Consider the following 23,462-nt stretch of genomic DNA (forward strand, 5'->3'; position numbering starts at 1 on the left):
CTGTCACGTCTTTTTTAATTTTCAGTGCAGGTAATTAATTTGAGATAGTTTATTGTTAAGGTTTCAGTTTGAAAATTATGATAGAAAGTACTCCTTATTTTCTTTTCGAGGTGTCCCCAAAATTTTTTTGCCTAGTTTCCTTATTTTTTTTATTTTTATACATGATCCGCCATTAACTTTGTAATTACAACTTTTTAAAACTAAATTTTGAGGGATGGAGAGAGTAATAAACATTTATATACGAGGTTTCAAATTTTTTTTTTCCTTTAATGAGAAAATGCAAATGTTTAATTGGCTAAAACTAGTACGCTTTAGGCAATTAGGTGTTGAAATATTACCATTTGTTTTTTGAAGCTTGGCACTTCTGATTGTTTCTTTTGAGGGATTTGACAAAAGATTTATTGATCTTGACCTGATTTTAACTTTAGATATGGTTTATAAATTGCTGTGACATGATATTTTCTATTTGTACCATGCCCAAAACTTTTAGAAGATCAGGAAACATCTATTTTTTTTTTGAGAGGATCAGGAAAACATCTATTACATCCTGAAAAAATCATGCAATATCTTTTAGCTGTCGGAAATTTCCACGCGTGTTTGTTTTGTTACAAATAAAAAATTAAGTTTATAACTGAAATATTACAAATAAAAAATTGGTTATAATTGATTAATATTTGGCATGTACACCCATTGTTTTTAGGGTTAATTATGTATAAATTACTGAACTTTCAACAAATTCTCATTTTGCACATGAACTATAAAATATTTATTAAAAGTACTCAACTATTAATTTATTCTCATTTTGCATATTTGTTTATTTTCCGGCCAAACTTTGGGTCTAAAATGACGTCGTTTTCATCCAACTACACATTACAATGTCAATTCTATTTTTTCATACGATCATATTTATGCTACACAAGCATATTCATGTCAAACGAGTATATTTATGCCATGTCACCACGATGAAAAATGGGCAAATATGCAAAATGAGAATAAATTAATAGTTAAGTAATTTTAATAAAGATTTTAAAGTTGATGTGCAAAATGAGAATTTGTTGAAAGTTCAATAATTTATATGCAATTAACCCTTGTTTTTATTTATTTGTTTTTCTTCTATGGCGGATCAAATTCGTTGCCTTCATTTGGCGTATGATAATTCGACTGGGAATAGAAAATTTGATACAAAATCATGGATATCTACTCTTATCAAATGGAAAGCAAATGTAGTTTTAACACACTAATTTTTCTCCTTAGTATAATTTGATTGTTCTATAATCTACTCTTATCACTTGTCCATCAGTTCACTGTAATGATTTTTTTCAACCGAACAGACCGAATTAGAGTTAATATATAATGTCAAGTAAAAAATAATACTATCATTCATAAAAACCACTTTTATTCGTATTACAAGTGGAAAAGAAAACCGAAATAATCATCGGTTAGTTTCAGTTGAGCCGGATTTTGAGGCAATTTAGTTATTTCAATCTCGTGGTGATAGTCTTTCTTGTAAAAACCGACCAGAAATAGAATAACTAAATACTCACCCCTACTTGAAAAAAAAAACATCGTACTTTGTTAGCAAACAATCATTATTTTTCTTGAAAAATCATCCCGACATCCACTTGCAGCCAGCACTTCTGAAACAAGAAAAGTGAAGGTACACCATGCACATGAATGTGCCAAAAGCTGGATTAACAATGTTGTCAAGTTTGTCACTAGAGATATAAAGCACAATGTACTCAGCAAGATGATAGAGATGGTACCGATTTTCGTATATATTTTTTCCTCTGCGATATCATCACTTCAGAAAAGACCTAGTAAGTTGTTCACGAGCAGTCGCTAGAGCTTGGCTTATCGTCTGTAGAAAGGTGAAGATTGGTTACCACTAATAGGTTATTTAGATTCATAAAATTTGGGAACAGGGAAAGAAGCCATCAAACCTGCTCGGAGAGAGGTGCTCCAGAATCAATACTGTGACTTGCAACTTTACCAGCGATGCTGTTTGCATCAGTTTCAAGAATAATTCTGTACCCATCAAAGGTGAAAGGCGTTGTAAATATAGATAATGGACAAAACATTTTTTCAGGCATTGAGGTTTCATGCTCTGCTGCAATGTGTTGACAATAGTAAATATTCAGTTGTTTTACACACTTTCATGTTCGGTAACTTTATAACATGACTACATGATGGTGTATTCGCTATGCATGTCAGGGGTTGGAGAAATTCATAGGACAAATACATCTAGGCTATTTCTAATTAATCATCTACTAAGGGCTTATAGTAATAGCTGCAAGAATGCGTGCTTATTAATACTATAGGATGTTTTCTAAATATAAATTTTTAGGTTTCCAAAGATACATCATATAAGACAATAGCCATTTGAATTTCCATCTTTAACTAGTAGGCATGCAAAAGAAAAAGAAAGAAAAGAAAGAAAAGAAAAAAGAGAAGCTTACCCGCCATCAACGATTTCATCAAGGCATAGAAGGATGAGATCCAAATTCTCGAGCGCTTCCCTCTTCTCCACATTGCCCCTGAGGCAGGCAGCCAGAAAATGAACAAAGCATCTTTAAAGCACGGAGAGAAGCCAATGTCTGTATATGCAAATATGATCAGATTTTGTGGTGTACCTGAGCAGGATATCAACTGCATCAAAGAATCCCTGAAGAACAGTGGCTAAAATCAGTTCATTCTCTTCTTCACCCCCAGTAACAAAGAAGTGGAGATCTTGAACAAACTTGTAGATGATGATATTGCTATCGAACATAGTTATTTCCGCTGTAATTAGGTAATAAGAGGTTAGGCAGGGTGGTTGTGAGTGAGAGACAGAAAATACACTAGAAAGCTCATGAAGCAAACTAAAATAGATAAGACTTCTGACATATTGAATGACAAATAAGGGCACCATTAGACCTTGAGAATATCAAAGTGTTTCTGTTCAGAAAGACAGTCTGCAGAATGTGATTCCAACTGATCAAGCATGCATTACTAGACAGATTATGTAATTTCTAAAGTAGCTGCCAGGTTTTACACAGGGGTGGAAGTCTTTTACATTCATAGTCGCGACATTCTACTCCCTCTCCATATTTACACAAACAGAAGCCTATGTAATGAGTAACATAACTTAAGAGTCACCACTGAAATAGTTTGAAAAATATTTACTAGTAGGATAGTACCCTATGGTTTCATTAACATATAATGTCGTAAAGCACCTTCAGTCCGAGCATTTGTTTTCTGGGTCTTGGTAAAGATGGTCTTCTCAAAAGCTTCCTTGGCAGCATTGGTAGGCCAATCATCTGAGTAGTACTTGGCTGCAATACGTTTCCCTTCTGAATCAAGAAGGATAATGTTCTTCACAGAAGGGCAGAAATCCTGATAACACGAAACATATGTAAATAAAAACAGAGCAGAATCAAGACTCTGCATATTTATTTCAATTATATGTGAAGAATGTAGGAACTATAAAACATAATCCACGCAAAACAATTCTCACAAATTGCCTTGTTTTATACACCATAATAGGAAAAAGGGGCAAGTTTGTTCATTGACAACATAAACACCAGTTTATCAACTAATCATGTTAAAGTCTCAATTTTTTCAGTTATAAATCGTGAATCTTAGCATGAAAAACGCATTGTAAAGCAGGTTATTCAGATCAGATAGCACCCTCAACGTTTCAAATAGATCGACCGATAAACTACTCATAGTCTCTAGCACATATTCAATGAATTTCTGGCAAATGTGTCTCAAAGCACCAAATGATTCTCAATAATTTCACAATCACAGACAGATTATCGTGGTTTCGAAATTCAATCAAGATTAATCGTTGTCCTTATCGGCATCACTTCACGTAAGATCTATAAGCACGAGAAATAATTAAATCAATCTACTAGTGTTCAAAGAATGGTGAATCTGAAATATCAGATTTTCTCTGAGCAGATCAGTAGCTTAAGCTGGCTAAAGCCGCAATCTCTGTAGCTCTAGGCGGCAGAGAAGGATAAGTGGTTTTGACTGTGTATCTGCAGAGAGAGAGAGAGAGAGAGAGAGAAAGAAAGAGAGTAATACCATTTTCGGCGGAGAATATTTCGGCAGCGCCAGAGATCGCGATTGGATCGCCCTTCGCTTCGAACACGACGGATAGAGAGAGCGCGATTACACTAATGTGTAACGACAAGAGAATCGATAATGTCGAATAGCATGATTATAATTATAATTTAATATAATAAAATTAGTACGTCCCAGCTTTTAGTATCCAATTTTCCTTTTTTGGCCGTCCCATATTTTAGTATCCATTTCTATTTTTGGTAAAAGTTGGTGGGACCCTTACTCCACTTTAATTATTTTAACTCTCATATAAAATGTGAGACCCTTATTCCACTCACAACACATCAATCACTTTATTAAAACCCGTGCCGTTCTCAACTGGATACCAAAAGCCGGGACAGAGGGAGTAGTATAATTCTGTACTCAAGTTCATCAACCTATTTTAAATTTAAGTAACACGTGCAATGCACGAGAAAAGATTTTATATTTTTATATGGGCAAATGGTTTTTAATACCCACTTTTATAATACATCTATCAAATCTACCCACCTATATAAAACATCTATGAAAAATACCCACTTCATAGTGAAATACCATTCCTACCCTTATACTTAAACCTCTCTTAAATTAAAATTGGGCTTAAATGGTATATCGGCTGGAAACTTTCCTCGTGCCCGATAGGTTACTCTGTAATCTGGGTCTGGACTGTGAGACAATGCCACGTACTTTTAAGCAAAAACCAATTTAATGAATCTTTGTTCAAATTGATCTCGCGCTTCTCAAAATGGTATCAGAGCGGGTTTTTATAGAGGAATTATGTAATTTTTAATTTATTTTATAATTAACCTATGTGGGAGGAGACTCCAATGAAAATTATGGATCCGGACGAGTGTCCGAGATGTGTACGATACAGGAATTCTCTCCAACATTTGGAGGAAGAAACCAGTCGCCTAATAGGCGATCTCACATGGAACAATCGAGCCCTCGTTACCAACCTACGATGAGGAGGAGAGATCGAGCTTATTCGCGAGATTATCGCGAGTATTCAATTCTATCATGAGAACCTCATGAGATTCGCCGCAACCAGAACGGCGATAGAACGAAACAGAGACGAGGCCCATCAGTCACACGATTGATGGAACCAAAAAACAAGGCGGGTGTAGCTTATCCAAGCTACCACAAGATCGAGCCAGATTCTTCCGAGAATGTCAACCTGCGGGAGATTCAAAAGACGGTGGAGTATTACGGCAACAAGCTGTATGAGCTACCGATGGAGATGAGCAAAATATCACTCAAACAAGAGGAAATACTAATCCTCTTGCGTGATATCCAGAAAAGGGTGGAGGAGATCGAAAGGCGAAAACCATGTTCCGGAAAAATTCGGAATCAATGGTCCAAAGACCCAACGTATCTACCTCTATTTGATGCAGCACCCAAGGAGTTGCAGCCGAAGGACATAATCCGAATCATGAAAGGCAAATATCATGAATAGCCTTGACAGAATCGGATTAGAAGATCTACAGGAGTTAGCAGAATCTTTTGCTAACCTCAATATGGTTGATCTAAAGATGAACCAAGGAGATGAGGTGCCCAAAATCGAGCCTCAAGAAGGAGAACCGTCAAAGAAGGGACCGGCTCAAGAAGAAACAAGCCAGTTCCAACGAACCAAACGACGGAGGCCTCAGATGCGGGAAACTCCCGTAGGAAAGGTCACCTTAGAACCAATCCATCCATATGGATTGATCCTCAACCTCGACGAAGCCAGTTTCAAAGAATGGGAGGGTCTCATCGACGAATGGGCTTCATCATTAAAGGTCGTGATTGCCACAATAGATTACGACAAAAAAGAATTTGCCAGAATCTTCGAAGCTAGCTTAGCAGGCATGGCAAAACAATACTGGGATAAAATTGATGTCCCAGCAAGGGAAGAGATGTTCAGTAGCACGTCAATTTATGAAATCATTGATGTAACTACTAAACAGATAAAAATCCATTTCTTGGGAATGGGTTTTTTCGAAGGATCTGCAGAGGAGAAGCGCAAGAAATATCAACAGGCACTTTACAATCTAAGATTGATGGTGTTGGAGCCAAAAGCTCTCGATGAATTTCTGCGACTGTACACCCTATATGTCCATATGGGGGTGGTTGAAGAACAGAAGGCCATGGACCTCTTTTTCCCAAAGTTTCCAAGTCCATGGATAGAGATGCTCATCAATGAGTATGTATCACCAGGAGGATATCCACTTGATAGCGCTTCAAGGAGGATGTCTTATGTTCACAAGAAGCTGTCCGAATGGTGCCAGAAGGCAGCGGACCAGAGGAATCTCAAGAGATTGAGGAGACTCAATAAGAAATCCCCATTGATATGCGACAACATTGATCTTCCAACAGAGATTGGTGCTGAACTGCTGTATCAAAGGAAGAGCCGAAAGAAACATAGGTACCAACCCTATGAAAGAAAGTCCAGAAGAAGTTCTTGGAAGCCAAGAACTATGTGGACCAGGCAGAAGGCACGCTCCTACAAATCAGGCCAACGGAGCAGACCATCAAGAAACCGATTCTCAAATCAAAAGAGAATCCCGGCGAGGAAAACTTTCAGGCGTACTCAGGCCAAAGCAAATGAAAGTTTCAAGGATTGCAACTGCTGGTCGTGCGGTGCAAAGGGGCATATCTCTACCAATTGCCCCGACAACGAGAAGAAAGGGATAAAAAGATTCGAATCCACACAGGATATCGAAGATGCTATCTTTTATCAGAATCTGATACCCGTGTATCAGTTTGAAGATATATCCTCTGATGAGAGCATATATGAGCAAGAAGAAGTCTTTAGTTCTGAAGATTCGGAGATGACCGATGGATCAACCGGAGACGAGTCAGACTAAAGAAGAACACGGGGTCCACCACATCCAGAAGGAAGATCAGAATGGATTCACTAGCCATTTTCTGATTCCACAGGAAGAAGTGGTGAAAAAGCTCGTGAAGAAACTCAATAGGGAAACCGGAGAGGTACAAACATACCAAGGGTTTTCCAATGGGAGATTGAATCGAGTTTTAAATAGCTTGATTCCATCAAAGAGGAAGCATCATGTCTATTTTGGTGTTACAAACCGAGAAATGGCGCTTCCAATTGAGATTACAAGTAATCAGGTGGAGATCCAGCTGGTGCCTGCCGAAGATATTATGCAGGATCTTAAGAAAATGAAGCCAGAAGTCGCAAGCACGATGAAATGGATTCATATTGGAGCAATTCAGTTGGTAATCAAATCGTCCCTCTCCCCAGGGACAGACCAACCAATTGACGTCGCACTTTGCGACAAAAGGATCAGAGATGCTAGAGCATCAGTTCTTGGAGCATTCTCGGGCAACCTCTATGCCAAGAGGATTATAACCGAATTCTACCCAAAAATCGCTTATAATCTGCAGGATTCATCCTTCAGTCGAGCCCTGACTCTCTATCAGGACTACAAGAAGAAGGAACTTATGACGGGAGGAAATATGCCATACTCACTGACTTATCAAGTCTCGTATGCCTTATCAAATTCCCATCATACGGAGTTATTTCTGGGAAAAGAATTTATTGAAATACCAGAAATATTCAAGGAGGTAGCCAAGACAGTCAATCCAAACCGAGTGGAGATTCCTCAGATCGGAGAAATCGACATCGATATTGGAGACAAGTAGGTGCTCAGCCATACCCAGAGTCTCAGATTGGGGGCACCAAGGTTATCATTCCAAGGAAATAGGCTATCTTCAGGGCATATAACAAGAAGCTTCTCTCATTCGTATGAGAGAAGGGCGATCCAGGAAACACCAGTTCCGGACATGAGAATCAAGCTCAAATGTCCCGAAGGATGGAGACAAGTTTCCACAAGATTTGATACAACAAACAGGGAGAACAAGTTTCCTTGTAGTTCGTTGTATTATTTGGCAAATCCAGGAGACAACCGATACATCGGAACTCTGGAGGTTGGAGGTTTTGAAATTCAGACCGAAGGCCAAGCCGGACAAGAAGCGGACGTCCTGATCTTAGGACGAGATTTCCTTGACAAATATAAACCATGGTCATGGAAATCAGGAGGAATGGAGATCACAATTGGACGGCAAAGAGTGATGATCCAATGACAAGTCCATTCTCAATATACATCTCTGTAGGGATGTTATATGAGAAATTCAAAGCAGAATATTTTGCTGCTTATGTGGATTCAGGAGCAGGAATCTGTACAGCAAAACGAGGAGTCTTTCCAGCAGAAGTGGAAGAAGATCTACCTCGAATTGCAGGAAGGGATTTCTCCAAAAAGGTTTTGCTCTTATCAAAGGGAGTAAAACAAACGGAAATATTGATCGGCGGAGCAGGACAAACACCTTGGTACAAGGTCAAAACTCCACCAATTTATTTCCATGATACCGGAGCAGATATATTATTCGGAAATAATTTTCTGCAAAGCTTCAAGCGGTACATACAAGACAATGAAGCCAGGAGGCTAGTGTTCACAACTAATTGTGATCACAAAATCATTGTGCAAAGGCTCAATGGAGCTTTTCATCGCTCGATGCCAATCAAATTCCGCAGCAAGCGTGGTGATGATGGCAGACTCCGGAGACCCCAAATGAAGGATCAAAGGAGATTCGGAGAAGTTTTGCTCAAATGCAGAACTGAGGGATTCCCAGATCTCTCCGAGGAAGAAATTCAAATCCTCAAAGTCTCCCTGATATCACACCAAGATATCAAGGAAGAAGAACAGGTGTCCATTGCCGACGTCAAAAGGAGGATTCAGAAGTGTTACCATGAGGATCCTTTGGCATGGTGGGACAAGAACCAGCTCAGAGCAACCTTGAAAGTTAAAACTGGAAAGGAGCATGAGTTTGTAAGGTTCAGACCTATCCTGATGAACACTCAAGATCAACAGGATATGAGGAGTATAATCAAGGAACACCTTGATTTGAAGCTGATCGAACCAGGGAAGTCGCCTTACAGCAGTCCTGGATTTCTGGTGAGAAATCATGGGGAGATCAAGCGAGGAAAACCAAGACTGGTCATTAATTACAATTAATGACATTCTTGAGTTTGACGGATATTTCATCCCAAGCAGAGAACACCTCATTAACTGCATCCGAAGTGCAAGGGTATTCTCAAAGTTCGATTGCAAGTCGGGATTTTACCAGATTCGCATGGAAGAAAGGAGTAAGAAGTTCACAGCCTTCTCAACTCCACAAGGACATTATGTCTGGAATGTCATGCCAATGGGGTTAGCCAACGCGCCTCAGATATTCCAAAGGAAGATGGATAATCTTTTCAAAGATTATTCTTCGTTTATGTTTGTTTATATTGATGACATTCTCATTGCATCAAAAAACATTCATGAACATGTCAGGCATCTGGAGATCTTTGCGGATGTTTGTCAACAAGAAGGACTAGTACTGTCTGAAAAGAAGACAGTCATAGCCACCCAGAAGATGGAGTTTCTGGGGATTGAGATCGATGAATCTGGGATAATTCTACAAGATCATATTGTGGAAAAAGTCCAGGGATTTCCGGAGGATCTCAAGGAGAAAAAGCAGCTCCAAAGCTTTCTCGGAGTGGTCAATTTTGCAGGGATGTTTATCAAAAACCTTGCAGAACACAGAAAGGTTTTCAGTCCACTACTGAAGAAAGATGTTCCATTCATATGGAAGGAGGAACATCGGGAGGGTATGAAGAAGTTGAAAGAGATTTGCAAAAATCTCCCGAAGCTTTCAATACCACAAGACGAGGATGACTTGGTCCTCTACACCGACGCGAGTGATTCCTGGTGGGCAGCTGTGCTCACAAAGATCACTCCATTTGGAGAAGAACCTTGTAGATACTGCAGCGGACTCTTCTCCGACAACGAGGCTGTGCGATGGCACATAAACGAGAAAGAATTTTATGCAGTCAGAAAGGCGTTCAAAAAATGGCCGCTCTTCTTACTTGCTAAGAAATTCGTTTTGAAAGTAGATAACACGCATGTTAAAGCTTTCTTAACAAAAAAGATAGAATCTAAACCTGAAAAGGCTAGATTACTTCGATGGCAAGCAGAATGCCAATATTATGATTATGATATTGTCATCTTGAAATCTGATCAAAATGTTCTTGCAGATTTCCTAACAAGAGATGGAGCCAACTGAGGTTGACTCTATCATGGAGTACCAGAGGCAGCTCCTGGACAACCTGGAGATGCTACAACAAGAATGGCAAGAGTGCTTACTCCATGCCAAACAAGCGGGAAGGATACAAACGGATGGTGAATCCAAAGTAACCAACCGCATACGAGAATGTATCAAAAAGATGTTAAATCTTAATGATGCAACCCACAAGCCGCTCCTGCGCGGGATCATGGCTCCCATGATCGAAGCAGGCATTACCGTACAGGCCGGATTACCTGTAGCAGGGGATTCCAATACCCCTAGTACAAGTTCTGAGGCTAAGGTGTTAAAACCGGATCCTCGAGAAAAAGATGTTGCTAAGGCTTCACCGCCCGAACCAACATGTCAACCCTCCACCTCTGGGGTAAAAGAGGGAGAGATCAGTCTTAGGCCACTGACGGGAAAATCTAAGATTGATACTAATATTATTGATATTTCTCCTGTTTGGCAGATGTACCAGTCCAGATGGGAAAAACTCAATACCAGAAAAGGACTCAATCCGAGCTATTGCCGGGTTGATGTTGCGGGAAAATATCCTCGCATATGGATGACCACCGGAGCCAATCCTCAGGAGGTCAAAGAGTGGTATGAATTCGGGGCATTAGCCTCAGTTTATACTACTTCGCCAACATTTAGCGAAATCAAGGGTCTACCCAGGTGGATCCAAGAGACAGTCTATGATGCTTGGGCGAACAACCAGTCCCTTAACCGGGGAGATGTCCTGGAGCTATACTTCCTCAGCGCAGCTCCAGAACCAGCAGGAAAAGGGAATCATGAAGCTTTTCATTTTATTAAGCTTCAGAGACCCGACACGGAGGCCTTAAACCGAATTAAGGCACCCAATCATGAAGTTTCCATTGTCACAACATTCACGGAGGATCAAATCTCCACGAGACGTGCATGGGGACTATGGGTCTGTCTCACAGAGATGGACAAAGTAAAGTACCAGTTCAAGTTCTCTCAGAATGCAGGACTCGGATCTTTCCTGTTAAATTCTATGACAGGAAAAACTACAAGCTTCGCAGAGAAGGCCTTTGAAGAAAAGAGGCAGACACTCTGGCGAAACAAGGTGGCGGGAAGCAAAGAAACCCATCACAAATTCTGTAACATGGCTCATTTAGGCCATTGGACAGATCACATCTGCACAGAGTGTCCAACGCAAAAAGAACCGGAATTCGGCAAAGGCTTCTTCCCAAAGCCTAACAAGAAGAAATTCCGGTCAGACGAGTACGAGGAGCACAAGACTCCACGTGGACGAGCACCACGGGCACCAAAAAAGGAAGGGGCCCGACAAAGAAAAGGGAGTCATGTGACTCAAGACAGGAGGACCACCCACTAAAAGAAAAACGACGAAAGTGGGCGGACGATAATGCAGGCCAACTACCCACTAACCAAAGTGGGTAATTCTACAGGAACTCCACTCATCAGAAGAAGACAAAGGATGGTGGAAAAGTTGCTGGACCTCACCAAAAGATAAAGGAAGGTTCAACTCCATCCATGTGAAGGCACTAACTAGTGTCGGCAATAATGGCCGACAAAAGAAGGTGGCTATCACCATCCAAGCAAGCTGGTCACGAGGAAGGAATCCAAGGCCAACTACCGAGCAATAATAGAGGGGTCCAAACCTCTATATAAACCCAAGCTCTGGAGAGAAGAAGATCATCGAAAAATCAGAACACGTTTTCACACACCACTTCCTCTCTCTAGAAAAATTATCTTTGTAATTTTAAATTCTTGTTTTCAAAGTTTTTCGTTTTAGTTTTAGTTTCCTTTTTATTTTTATGTACACAAGTATTAGCTACTATGAGTAGCTAAACAAGTTAGTCTCCTCCCTTGGGGAGTATTTTATGAAATAAATTAATTATTATATAATTCCTCTATAAACACTTAGTTTTTGTCCAACTATTCCGGTTGAGTAAAAATATTTTCTTTATTTTTTCCAACAAAGCATTGAGTCGACACTTAGTGAAGGAGAAGGGTTGCAACCATCTCTTGCGAGTGTGTGGTTGGTGCGTGCCGGGTGGGCAGACGAGCCGTAAAACGCAACAAGACCGACTCCTGAAGAAGACCAGTCGATAAAGGTATAATGTTGGTTTAAATTTAAGATTTATTTCGAAGTGTTACGGAAGCATGTTGGGCCTGATAATGTCTATTTAGACTAGTTTTAATTTGAACATGGAATGATATGATAATGAATATGTAGAGGATTTGTTGATGGGTAGTTTTGTCATTAATTATGAGTTGGATATGGTTGATATGTGTTTTGTGAAAGTGGGTATTTTTGATAGATAAGTTATGAAGGTGGGTATTTTAAATTTTGACCCTTTTTAGGGATATTTATATATAATTGATATCAATTTAATTATTATATTTATAAATATAATAAAAAATTAATTTCAATTAAATATATTGAAGATGAATATTGAAAACATTAAAAAATAAAGAAGAATTCACAATAATAAAAATTGATATTATGAAAAGACAAAAAAGTAATTAAAAATAAAAATAGAACAGAATTGAAAAAATAGATTTATTCAAAATAAAATGAAAGGAGAGAGAATTTTTAAATATTTTAATCTTTAAATAAATACAATTTTTACATTTTAAATCAAATATTTACATAAAATATATCAAATTAAAGTTATTATCGTGATCTTTAGTTTGATATGCGTATTAAATATTTTATAATTTGTCGAATTTCATAATTTTAGAAAGAAATAAAACAAAAAAACAAGAGGATAAAAAGGGAAAATAAAGATAAAAAATATAGTTTATAAATAAACTTTCAATTTTTTTTTCAATTTCGAAATAATTTGAAATTGATTTTAAATTAAAATATTGACATTTTAATATAGTATAGATTAAAAAAATAATTTTATTACTTATTTTAATTTAAAAATTGTATAATAATATTCATTAATTATTTGAATTCATTTAAATTTAAAAATATAATTTGTTATAATTAATGTTATGATGCATTTATTGCTAGTCATATATAGGATATAAGGTTGTATACAAGTTAAATATTAGTAAGTTCGAGCTTAGCTCGTTTAAATATTTAGGTGTTTGAGCTCAATTCGAGGTTTTGTTTTATTGAATTTGATCGAGCTTGGTGATAATACTCACATTTCCATGGTTTTTAATGTTCATGTGAATCAATTTTATATAAATTGAGTGTTTGGATAGTTGTTTTGTGCTTATATTGATTTATCTTGTGAAATATGATACTTTCTCGAACTTTGATGGAATTTACAGGAATCTTGAGATCAAATTTGAAAACATATTCTGAAATAGAAGTTGTAGTTCGTCTCGAGAGGAGTTCATGAGCGCAAACGAATTGCAAATCGAAGTTCGAAAGAGGAAGATATGGCCGAAACAAAAACATCGCGCGCAGCAGTCCAAACTCGGCGACCCACTGGAGTTGGTCGCCAAAATCAGTGATTTTGAAGGTGTAACTCGGCGAGCAACTCGGCGACCGTCAAGTTGCCCGCCGATATCCCTGTTTCTGTTTTACACTACGAGTTTCAGGTTCGGCGAGCGCCGATTTGAGTGATTTTGAAGGCACAAAACGACGACCCACTCGGCGCCGAGTGGGTCGCCGTTACGTCCGTATTTATGAGTTTTTACGTTTTTAGAGTTGTTTTCGAGTTCAAACACTATTTTTTACCCTGAGACTATATATAGGTCTTCTTTTGACCTATCTAGGGTTCCCAACTTTAGTTTTTCAGTTCTTTAGCTTTTAATTTTCTTTGCTTTTAGTTTTTAGAGCTTGGATTGAATTTCTGCAAGGATTGAAGATTCAAGATTGTTACATTGGTTTTACTATGGGTTTTTATATAATTCAGTTTTTACGATTGCTTTCTTATTAATTATGTTTATGTTTTCTTTTACCATGTCTGGCTAAGTTTTTAATTAGATTCTAGAGTTTTGTAATGACCCGACTTTTTATTAAGGATTATATACTTTTAAATTACTGATTTAAGGATTGATTATGGTAATTAGAGATCAGCATCCATTAATAAAATACGAACTTATATGAATTTGATAATTTATATATGTGATGATTTATTTTTTTTATTTTCAATAGATGATGCACTCAAAATATATTTTGAGTCCATTAATTTATTGTGGAGAATTTAACACTGAAGTGTTAAATATGAATCTTTTATTGATTGTTTACTTAAGCCCATGAGTAATTTAATTTATGTTAGAGGCAAGCTCAAGTGAATTTTATGCTTCAATGAGAATTAGGCTTATATATCTTAATGTGTTTATATGAGATTAAGCACATATGGTTCTCATTCATCCACATCCCTCTCATTCTTCTATTAAACCAATCACCAATACGTTCACAATTTTCTTCACCTACTACTTCACAATTTTCTTCACCAATACGTTCACAATTTTCTTCACCTACTACTTCACAATTTTCTTCACCTCTGAAGTCAATCTCCAAATAGAATTTTGCTTCTTTAAAACCTATTCCACTATCTCAACTCACCCATTCCCACCTCTGCAGCAAGTTTTATAAAGTAATAGAGTGAAGATTATTCATCTCATTCAATTCTTCTTCACAATTGGCTTCTAATCTATGCCATATATAAAATCTGCAGAGACTAATACCATACACCTATTCAAGGTATTCCCTTTTTATTCAATATCAGAGAACCACCAAGTGAATGATCCAAAAGAAAAGTTTACACGTATTAACATATGAACTGTAATTCCATAGAGTTTTATTTGCAAGAAAAGATATTTAGATCCCCTGCGTGTCGCCGGGCTGTTTCTTCGCCGACCGGCCACTAGGCTCTGAACCGAGAACGTGTACTCGTTCCTCCATCTTCAGGCTACCAAATCCAACAATCGAAAGGCCGAAGCCTTCTCTGTTTTTCCCTGACCAAAGACCGCAATATCCTTCGGCGGCCAACGTCGAATTCCCGACTTAGCCACCGGCCAACTTACGGCTTTCGTTTCTCACTATCCTTACGACGAAAAAGGATCGAGAAACCACCGTTGTGTAGCCTGATCTACCTCGCACGAGGTAGACTAAGTCGTAGACCTTCGCGGCTAAACACCATAGCGGAACGACGACCAGAAAACCCCCGACGAACAACTTCCATTAGTGCTCACTTGGACAAGGGTAAGTTGACGCCCTTATTTCGATGCATTCCCGTTTCTATTATATTATGGGAAATTTCTGGGGTATAGATGGGAGTGTGGTGAATATTTGTACAAAGTTTCATGTTATTTGAACTTCGTTTACTACCCTTTTAAAATTTGAGAAGTCTACTGCCCGTATCTGTTGAAACTGTCGTGAGGCAGATGATTAAGTTAACTATTTCAGTAACCATATGTTGATATTTAGCTCTCAAATTTTTATGGTATAAATTTATATGCGTTATCTATCTGCATATAAAATTTGGGGTCATTCCGGAAACGTTTGCTATTTTTCAAAGATCTGGACTTTCAGTTGGCAGAAACTGCCGAATCTGGTAGGCGATGGGAAAATCGCTATATCTCTTAAACTACTTGGAGTTTTTCAACACACTTTTTTTTCAATTAAACTAGACTCAAAGAGGTTTCTATTGAAATAAAATTCGACTCCATACGAGTTCGGAGTAAAAGCAGTTTATTAGTTGAAGTTGAATCTATACAGTTTTGTTGAGATGGAAATGATTCAAAATAATTCCTATTAAGGATTTTAAAGTTTTATTGTTGATAAAATATCACTTTTAGTTTATAAATGAGCTATTGATGTGTATGTATATATATTGGAGATTGGCATTATTAAATGGGGAAAAGGAAAACGTTTTATGTTTATAGAATTATTCTTTATTTATAATAGATAAATAAATGAATAAAATGGAATTTCCTACATCCTCAAAGGTACATGAAGTATTTTGATAAAGGAAGAACGATTGTATATGAGTTAGATATAGTCGTTTAAGGAAATATGGGTAGTTAGAGAAATGAGTGAATAGTGATTCACTGCATTTGTTGTTATCTTTTCTATTATTCACTCGAACACATGTTTTCGTGTTATCAAAGGTTCAAATAAACAAAAGCGTCTGAGTAACCTATCGCGCTAAGGAAAGAGAATCGTTGTCTTAAGTAGCAAAACACTGCAATCAGGTGGGCATTACTTTTACTATACGTATATAGAGATCCCCTGCGTGTCGTAGGCCTCTTATACGAATGAATGCATGAGATGATTTAACTGTTAATTTCAGTTTTATATATCTATCAAACGAGTTTAATGCTACCTTTGAACAAGTTATTTCGTTACAAATCTTTGAACTGGAAAATATTACAACTGTTGTCTTGCCATAAAATGATAAATTTTAGTATGATATCTATCTGCTTTGGCTTTGCCAATGATGCAATCGAATTCGGGTCCTGAGCAGTTGATAGCTATCCTGCCAGGGCTAGTGTACACCAGTGACCGTGAGTCATCTAGCGGGTTGGCCGGTCAAGTGACCGTGAGAGGTGGCCACCTCTCCGGCACACAGTTCCAGATATGATAGATTACAAGAGAACTTAGTCTGCAGACGAACTTTAAGAATCACAAATGAACTTAGTAAGCTTGGGCCTTTTTAGCGAAAAACTCCCTTGCTGTACTGTTTATGATGGCATGACAATTTACAGTTTTGAAGCATGTATTTTTTATACCTAGGCATACGTGCCCACTGAGTGCTTTTGTACTCAGCCCTGCATATGTTTTCTAAATGTGCAGGTTGAGCTGATGTGATGATGGTGCTGCAATGAGCGGAGTCTCCAAGGTTGTTAATAAATAGTTAACCTGTCTAGAATATGTCTTCATACATATGTCTAGCTACTTTCCGCTGCAAGATGTTGTTGATGTTATAGTATGTTATGTCATACTTTGAGTCTTAAGAGAATGGTTTCATATGATGTATAACTTGATTAATGATATTAATTAAGTTTTATGCTGTCTTTCATAGACTATTTTCAATTGAGTATTCATGAATAAAAATGACGAGTTTTATTAAGATGAGTAAGTTTTACGGCTATAAATGACGCCCCTTTTCTTCCCCTTCTTCTTTAACCCCATCCCTAGTCGTAGATCACTCGGCTTAACTATCCTTAGTTAGGGCGGGCTGTGACAAAGTGGTATCAGAGCGAAGGAAAGCTCTGAATTAGAAGTCTTGAGTTTAGTCTAGAATGAGTCGCTAGACTAATAGTTATTAACAACCGTGAGCTCAGCGCACCATCACACCAGGCTCAACGAGGTATGTAAAATTTCAAAGTTTATTTGACGTTAAATTTTGAAGAGCATGATGTTGAGGTTATATGATGAGTTATGATGTTACACTTTAAAGGTGCATAGTTTGAGTTTGAGGATGACAACATGATTAATAATGAGTTATTATGTTGTAAGAGCATATGTTGATGTTACATGATGAATCATGAGAGCGTTTATATCATATGATGTTATATGATTGAGGATGCATAATTATGAGTTATGATGTGATGTATTTGAGATGTTTTGTGATGAGAATTGTTTGAGCAGTTGTGATAAGTCACGATGATTTAGATGAAGGAATCTAATGTCATTGTTAAGAGAGATTTTTTTTTTTACTAAGTAGAAGGATGAAATGAGAACTTAGAGCTAAAGCTTGAGAGAATTAACAATTGCTTTAAGTACTTGTTGGTTTGAGTTATGAGTTTGAGTTATGAGCTTGAGTATAATAGCATGATTAATGATGAGTTATTAGCATGCTGCAATGAGATATTGTACGATATGTTGAGTTATTTTGTGACGCGAGTTTTGCTCACGCAACCTTAATGGTACTTGAGGAGGTATCATGAGCCATAGTCTTTGGAGATGGCTTTGAGAGAGAATTGTTGAGTTGTCTTACTGAGTCACGATGATTTAGATTAAGGGATCTAATATCATTGTTTAGAGAGATTCCCTACTAAGTAAAGACGGGACGAGATGAGAATTTAGATGTTTTGAGCTTGAGTTTTAAGATAACAGTACTACTTAATAGGAGTTTTGCTAAGTTATGTTTTGTTTATTTTTGTTGCTGGAGCCAAGTAGAGTTAGTTCCTAGAGTCACCTTTAAGTTCTCCTTATAGGTTGGCCAGGACTGTTGGCACTGCACGAAAGTGGACTGTTGTGAGATCGAACTCAGGAAAGATCGGATACGAGGACGAGGCGTACAGTATGTGGTACAGAGATACCCTAGCAAATTTTCAAACACATGTTCATAGACTATGAAAGGATGAAAGCCTTATGGTTGTTACTAGACTGGATGGCATCGTGCACCTAGTCCCCGTGCTACCAATCGAGTGGTAGGATTGAGCAAGGAAGAAAGCCACTCAATATGATGGGACATGTCGTCTTGAGCATTGGACCCACAGGAGATGGGATTTGTTACAGATACCCAGATTTTCTATGCGGATCTACTGACCGGATGCTTGTTTTCTACCAGGGACTCTAGAAGAGTGTAGTAGATATCGAGTCGATCCTTAAGTATCAGTTACCAAAGATGATAAAATGATAAACGATAATGAGGATGAGAAGTAGCCGAGGAGGGCTAGAGTTGATGAGGATGAGAAGAGAAGTCGATGTAGGCTAGAGCTAAGGATGATCTTGAGAGTATGCGCGGTACACCCTCGTTTTTGATTAGTTGCAATTACATTGCGATGTATATAACTTACTTAGGAGATACTGGTACTTGAGATTTTGACATGATGATAGATAAGCATGCGAATATAGTACCCTACTGATGTTAAATAGATGGATGTTCCTAGTGTGCTAAAGTAGCAACTAGATGAGTTAACTGGTAGCAATTACTGTAAGAGGTCCAGACCGAGACATAGTACTATTAATGGTGTCGGTTTAGAAGGGACATTACGATAGATACTATGGTTTTGTAGGGTTTATATAACCCCTTTATGTAAGTCCTCTAAAAAGAGGCATTCTACTGATGGATATATTAGGTTGACCAGAGTGGTCTTTTTGTTAGCATTTCGTGAGTGCTTATTGCCTTACAGATGAATGTTAAGGTGACCGTGAGGGTTTCCTTAAAGTTGAGTTAGTAAATTGAACTTGAGTTTTGAGGATGCTTAGAGCGTTGGTCGAGTTGAGTTTTCCTTTTGTGATTTCAAAAATGCCTCAAAGATGTCATCAAGAGTGTGATGTGAAAGATAGGCGGGATAATTCTCCGCCACCACCACCGCAACATGAGAGGAGAGTCGAAAAATATTGAACTTTCGAAACAAGAGTCTAGAACATAGGACCCTGAGTTTAAGCTTTTAGCTTGCTGGTGTGAACTTAAGTTTTGTTATGTATAGTATGATGAGAATTTAGAAGACCCAGAATTACCAAATTCGGGATGATGTTTCCCGTGTAACTGGGAAGTGATTATGTTGGACCTGGCCAGTCCACATGATCCAAATCTCAGTAGACGTCTTTTGGGTTTATAAACCCCTGTATTTCAACTTCAGTTTAAAAAAAAAAAAAAAATCAGATGGGTTCTCACTCTAGGTCATTTTGTTCGACTTGGTAGTTACTCCTTTCTACCCTCTGGTTATTTATTTGAGTCTCTTGAACAAATTTTCTGCAGCACTTTATATCATTCGAGATTTGAGCCTTTGCAACTTTTGAGTTGTTCTAGTAGATTCTTTTGAGGTATACGACTAAGAAGTGTTAGTATATTGACTTAGTAAGTCACCCAAACTATAGCATGGTTAATTGACTTTCAGTTGTGTCTAAATTAGTTGAGATTAGTATTTCTCCTCTGATTATTATCGACCACTCCTTTTGTTAACAATTTATAGTACAAACCGTAAGGTTGAGAATAAGGACTTGAGTTATTTTGTCTATGCTGATTTCACGATGGAATCATGGAAAAAGTGTTACACATGTGATATGAGAAAAGGAATGTATTGATGATCGTTTTTTTTTTTTAAAAATAGAATGTCTGGTAGATGAGAAGCTAGAAACGAGGTGGGGACAGAAATGAACCATCACGAAAGATGGATGAACTTTTTCTCGAGTAAAGATTGTTTTATCAATGAAACTAAGAATCCAGTTGAGGGTAAACTCTAGATTAAGACGATGAAGAGAATCTTTGATTTTCTTTGTACCGCACCAGAACGACTTCATATGTTGCATTCCAGTTGACTAGATCTACAGATTTTGGTGGGAGGCCAAAAGAAAAGCAATGACTCAAGAATGTTAGCAAACTTGTCTTAGTAAGACTATAAGACGGACACATATTACATATTTTTTTTTATATCTGCGATAAGTGGAAAGAAACGAAAATGTTCAACCTCAAGCAAAACAAGATGTCTATGACCAAGTATGACCAGATTTGCTGCGACATATCCGTTATGCCCCACAATAGGTGGACATCGATGAATAGATGCTGAAGAAGTTTCGACCTGGCCTAAAGTATGAGATAAGAATGGCATTCGCCAACCACGGTGAGTTTACGTACTTTGAATTGCTCAACAAAACTCTAGACGCCAAGGTAGTTATGCTCGGTGATCAACCGACACAAATTCAAACTGAACAAAGTGGTCAAGACAAAAAAAAAAAAAAAAAAAACTTTTCACCCGTAGAAGGGACAACGGTAGTAACGCGTAGTTATATGAACCTGTAATTGAATGTAAGATCACTTAAGGTGGTAGCGAATAACTTGATGTTATACCAATATGGAACGTAGATGTAACCCTAGGAATGGACTGGTTAGCTGAGAATTATATGCTACGATTTATGCATTAAATGAGAAATCTCCTTCAAACCTTCAAGAATAGACGCATTAAGTTTTCAAGAGATAAGTATAAGGAGAGAATATCAGTTATTTCATACATACAAGCCATGAAGGTGATAAATAAGAAACATTACCAAGTTTTCCTTGTATACCTAAACGGATGAGCTAGCACAGAAAGGACAGTTGAGGACGTAGAAGTTATACGTGAATTTCATTATGATTATCCGGAGAACTTACCAAGACTGCCACCCAATAGATGAGTAGAATTTACCATCGACCTAGTACCAGGATCGACACGTGTATCAAAAGCATCGAACAAGATTACTCCAAGGGAGTTGGAGAACCTAGAGATCCAATTGCAGAAAACGACTAGACCTAAGTTTAATCATGTCTAGTGCATTCCCATCAGGAGCGCATATTTTGTATGTTATGAAGAAGTATGGTACTTTAAAAAGGCGCACAGACAATAGAGCGTGGAACAAATTAATACTCAAGAATAAATATCCTTTAGTGAGGGTAGATGAATTGTTTGACCAACTCAAAGGTGCAAATGTGTTTTCCAAGATCGATTGAGGATCGGATGTCATCACCCAAGACAACTTTTAGAACGGGTTATGACCACTACAAGTTTGTAGTTGTGCCATTCAGGCTAACAAATGCCCAGATATATTCATGGGCATCATTGATAGAGTATTCTACCTTCACCTGGATAAGTTCGTCTTAGTGACTCCAAGAATGAAGATGAACATAAGGAACATTTAGGGACCATGTACAAAAGTACTATTGGGTGAACGAATTTATGCCAAATCAGTAGGTGTGAGTTTTGCTCAAGAAAGTGGCATTTTCTGGAACATATTGAATGATTTGAGTTTATATATGTGTTTATATTTATTAAATATTGCACGTATAATTTACTTAGATTAATTTAAACACCAAGGTTCAGATTTGATGAAGGCCGTGAGTCATAAGGCCAGAGACGAGCGATGCTCGATTTTAATTGAGTTATTTTGAGCATGCCAATGTGTTTAGTTAAAAATATTTGTATTTAAATTTTTGGAATTTATTTCCATTAAATACAAATTTTCTAACTATTCGATGATTTATTAAGTTGAGATATGTGGAGTATGTGAAGTCATGTAAGTGAACTAGCAGTGCATATGAGTTAATGCTATGTTAGTAAGACTATATGAATTATTTGAGTATTTATGAGATGAGCATGATTAGTAAGTTATTGAGCTTTTTGAATTACATGAGAAATGCATATAAAATGGCTAAGTATGAGAAATTAGCATGGATTAGATTTATTAGTTTAAATGAGGTAAATAAATTAGAGAAGCATGTTAATTAATTATAGTTGGAATTTAGTATTTAATTACAAAGTCCGAGATTTAATCGAGAACTATGAGCATGATAAATTGTTAAGATATAAATTATTATTTGAGTTTGATATCGATTATGTGTCTAAATGGAGTGAGTGTGAGAGTTATGAATAACGCACATAAATGTTGGTATCTGACACTCGAACAATTGGTGTCGAGTATAAATGATAGTTTATTGATAAAGAGTTTTGATGATTTTGAATTGTAGTGCTAGAAATTCTAAAACCTGATAAGGAATTTGTAGTAGCTGATGAGACAAAGAGGATGGGTTGAACCCGAAAAAGATTATGATTTTGGTATTAACCATCACATGGACAAGACCAATGTAGTAGATGATACAGTGAGCCGGAAGGCCTCGTCTAAGATGTGATAAGATGATGATAGAAGTGATTAAACCACCCAGCTTGAGGAAAATTGTGGTAGGAGCACGAAGGAAGGATGAGAAGTTAAGAGTAAGAATAAGGATAAGAAGTTTCAAGAATTACCACGAGGAATCAAATAATGCTATCTTCTTTGAAGGGAAGATATGCATCTCCATGACAATAAACTTAAGAATAAGATAAAGCCACGACACCCTTATACTATCACCAGGAAGTACTAAGATGTATTAAGATCTAGAAAAAAATTCTAGTTAGGAGGAATGAAACGAGATGTAACCTCATTTGTTGAAATATGTCTTGCGTGCTAGCAAGTGAAGGTTTTATAACATATCATATTGTTACTTTGAGTATTTGAGCTCATAAAGTCTAGCTTAAAATCGTGTTTGGGACAAACCGAACCCTTAACGAACTAATGGATTTGTCGAGATTGATTTTTCGAATCCTTAAGACTTAAGCAAAGGTTGTCACGAAAGGGGGTAGTCAATGCCCACATGACTCGAGATTCCTTCAATGAATGAATAAAAGTTTATAACGGCATTTTAAGCTAACTGCTTACATGCTCGAAATGGTGGGTCTCCTTACAAACTGTTTAAGTTGCTTTAGGAATACTTTAGAGATATTAGTCGTTATAGTTCCGCTTAAATGACATAGAAATTACTAATAAGGTATGTTAAGGACGACTGAGCTAAACCGGGGTGAAAGCTGAGAACATGTTTTTGCCACTCATTGTGAGAGATATAATACCAGTTATC

At 37.4% G+C, this 23,462-nt stretch overlaps 1 protein-coding gene and 1 long non-coding RNA gene across 3 annotated transcripts; one reads left to right on the plus strand and one right to left on the minus strand.

Annotated features, from left to right (window-relative positions):
- Positions 1 to 1,571: 1,571 nt before the first annotated feature.
- On the minus strand, positions 1,572 to 4,234 carry LOC131013572 (coatomer subunit zeta-1-like). 2 transcript variants are annotated; one of them, XM_057941698.1, is made up of 7 exons: positions 4,066 to 4,234; positions 3,213 to 3,372; positions 2,631 to 2,778; positions 2,457 to 2,534; positions 1,941 to 2,025; positions 1,764 to 1,858; positions 1,572 to 1,637 (listed from the first exon to the last, which is right to left on the minus strand). In XM_057941698.1, the coding sequence occupies exons 1-6, from the start codon at positions 4,066 to 4,068 to the stop codon at positions 1,799 to 1,801; spliced, it is 534 nt and encodes a 177-aa protein (XP_057797681.1). In that variant the 5' UTR covers positions 4,069 to 4,234; the 3' UTR covers positions 1,572 to 1,637; positions 1,764 to 1,798. The 2 variants fall into 2 exon arrangements, with proteins under 2 accessions (XP_057797681.1, XP_057797680.1); XM_057941697.1 differs by having other exon boundaries at positions 1,572 to 1,686; positions 4,066 to 4,214.
- A 10,157-nt stretch (positions 4,235 to 14,391) lies between these two features.
- Positions 14,392 to 17,165, plus strand: LOC131013574 (uncharacterized). The gene is made up of 3 exons (XR_009097734.1): positions 14,392 to 14,845; positions 16,255 to 16,338; positions 16,940 to 17,165. It is a non-coding gene; the product is annotated as an uncharacterized LOC131013574 (long non-coding RNA).
- The last annotated feature ends 6,297 nt before the right edge of the window (positions 17,166 to 23,462 follow it).

This window comes from Salvia miltiorrhiza, chromosome 2 (genome assembly GCF_028751815.1).
Source record: "Salvia miltiorrhiza cultivar Shanhuang (shh) chromosome 2, IMPLAD_Smil_shh, whole genome shotgun sequence".
In the NCBI taxonomy this organism is placed as follows: domain Eukaryota; kingdom Viridiplantae; phylum Streptophyta; class Magnoliopsida; order Lamiales; family Lamiaceae; genus Salvia; species Salvia miltiorrhiza.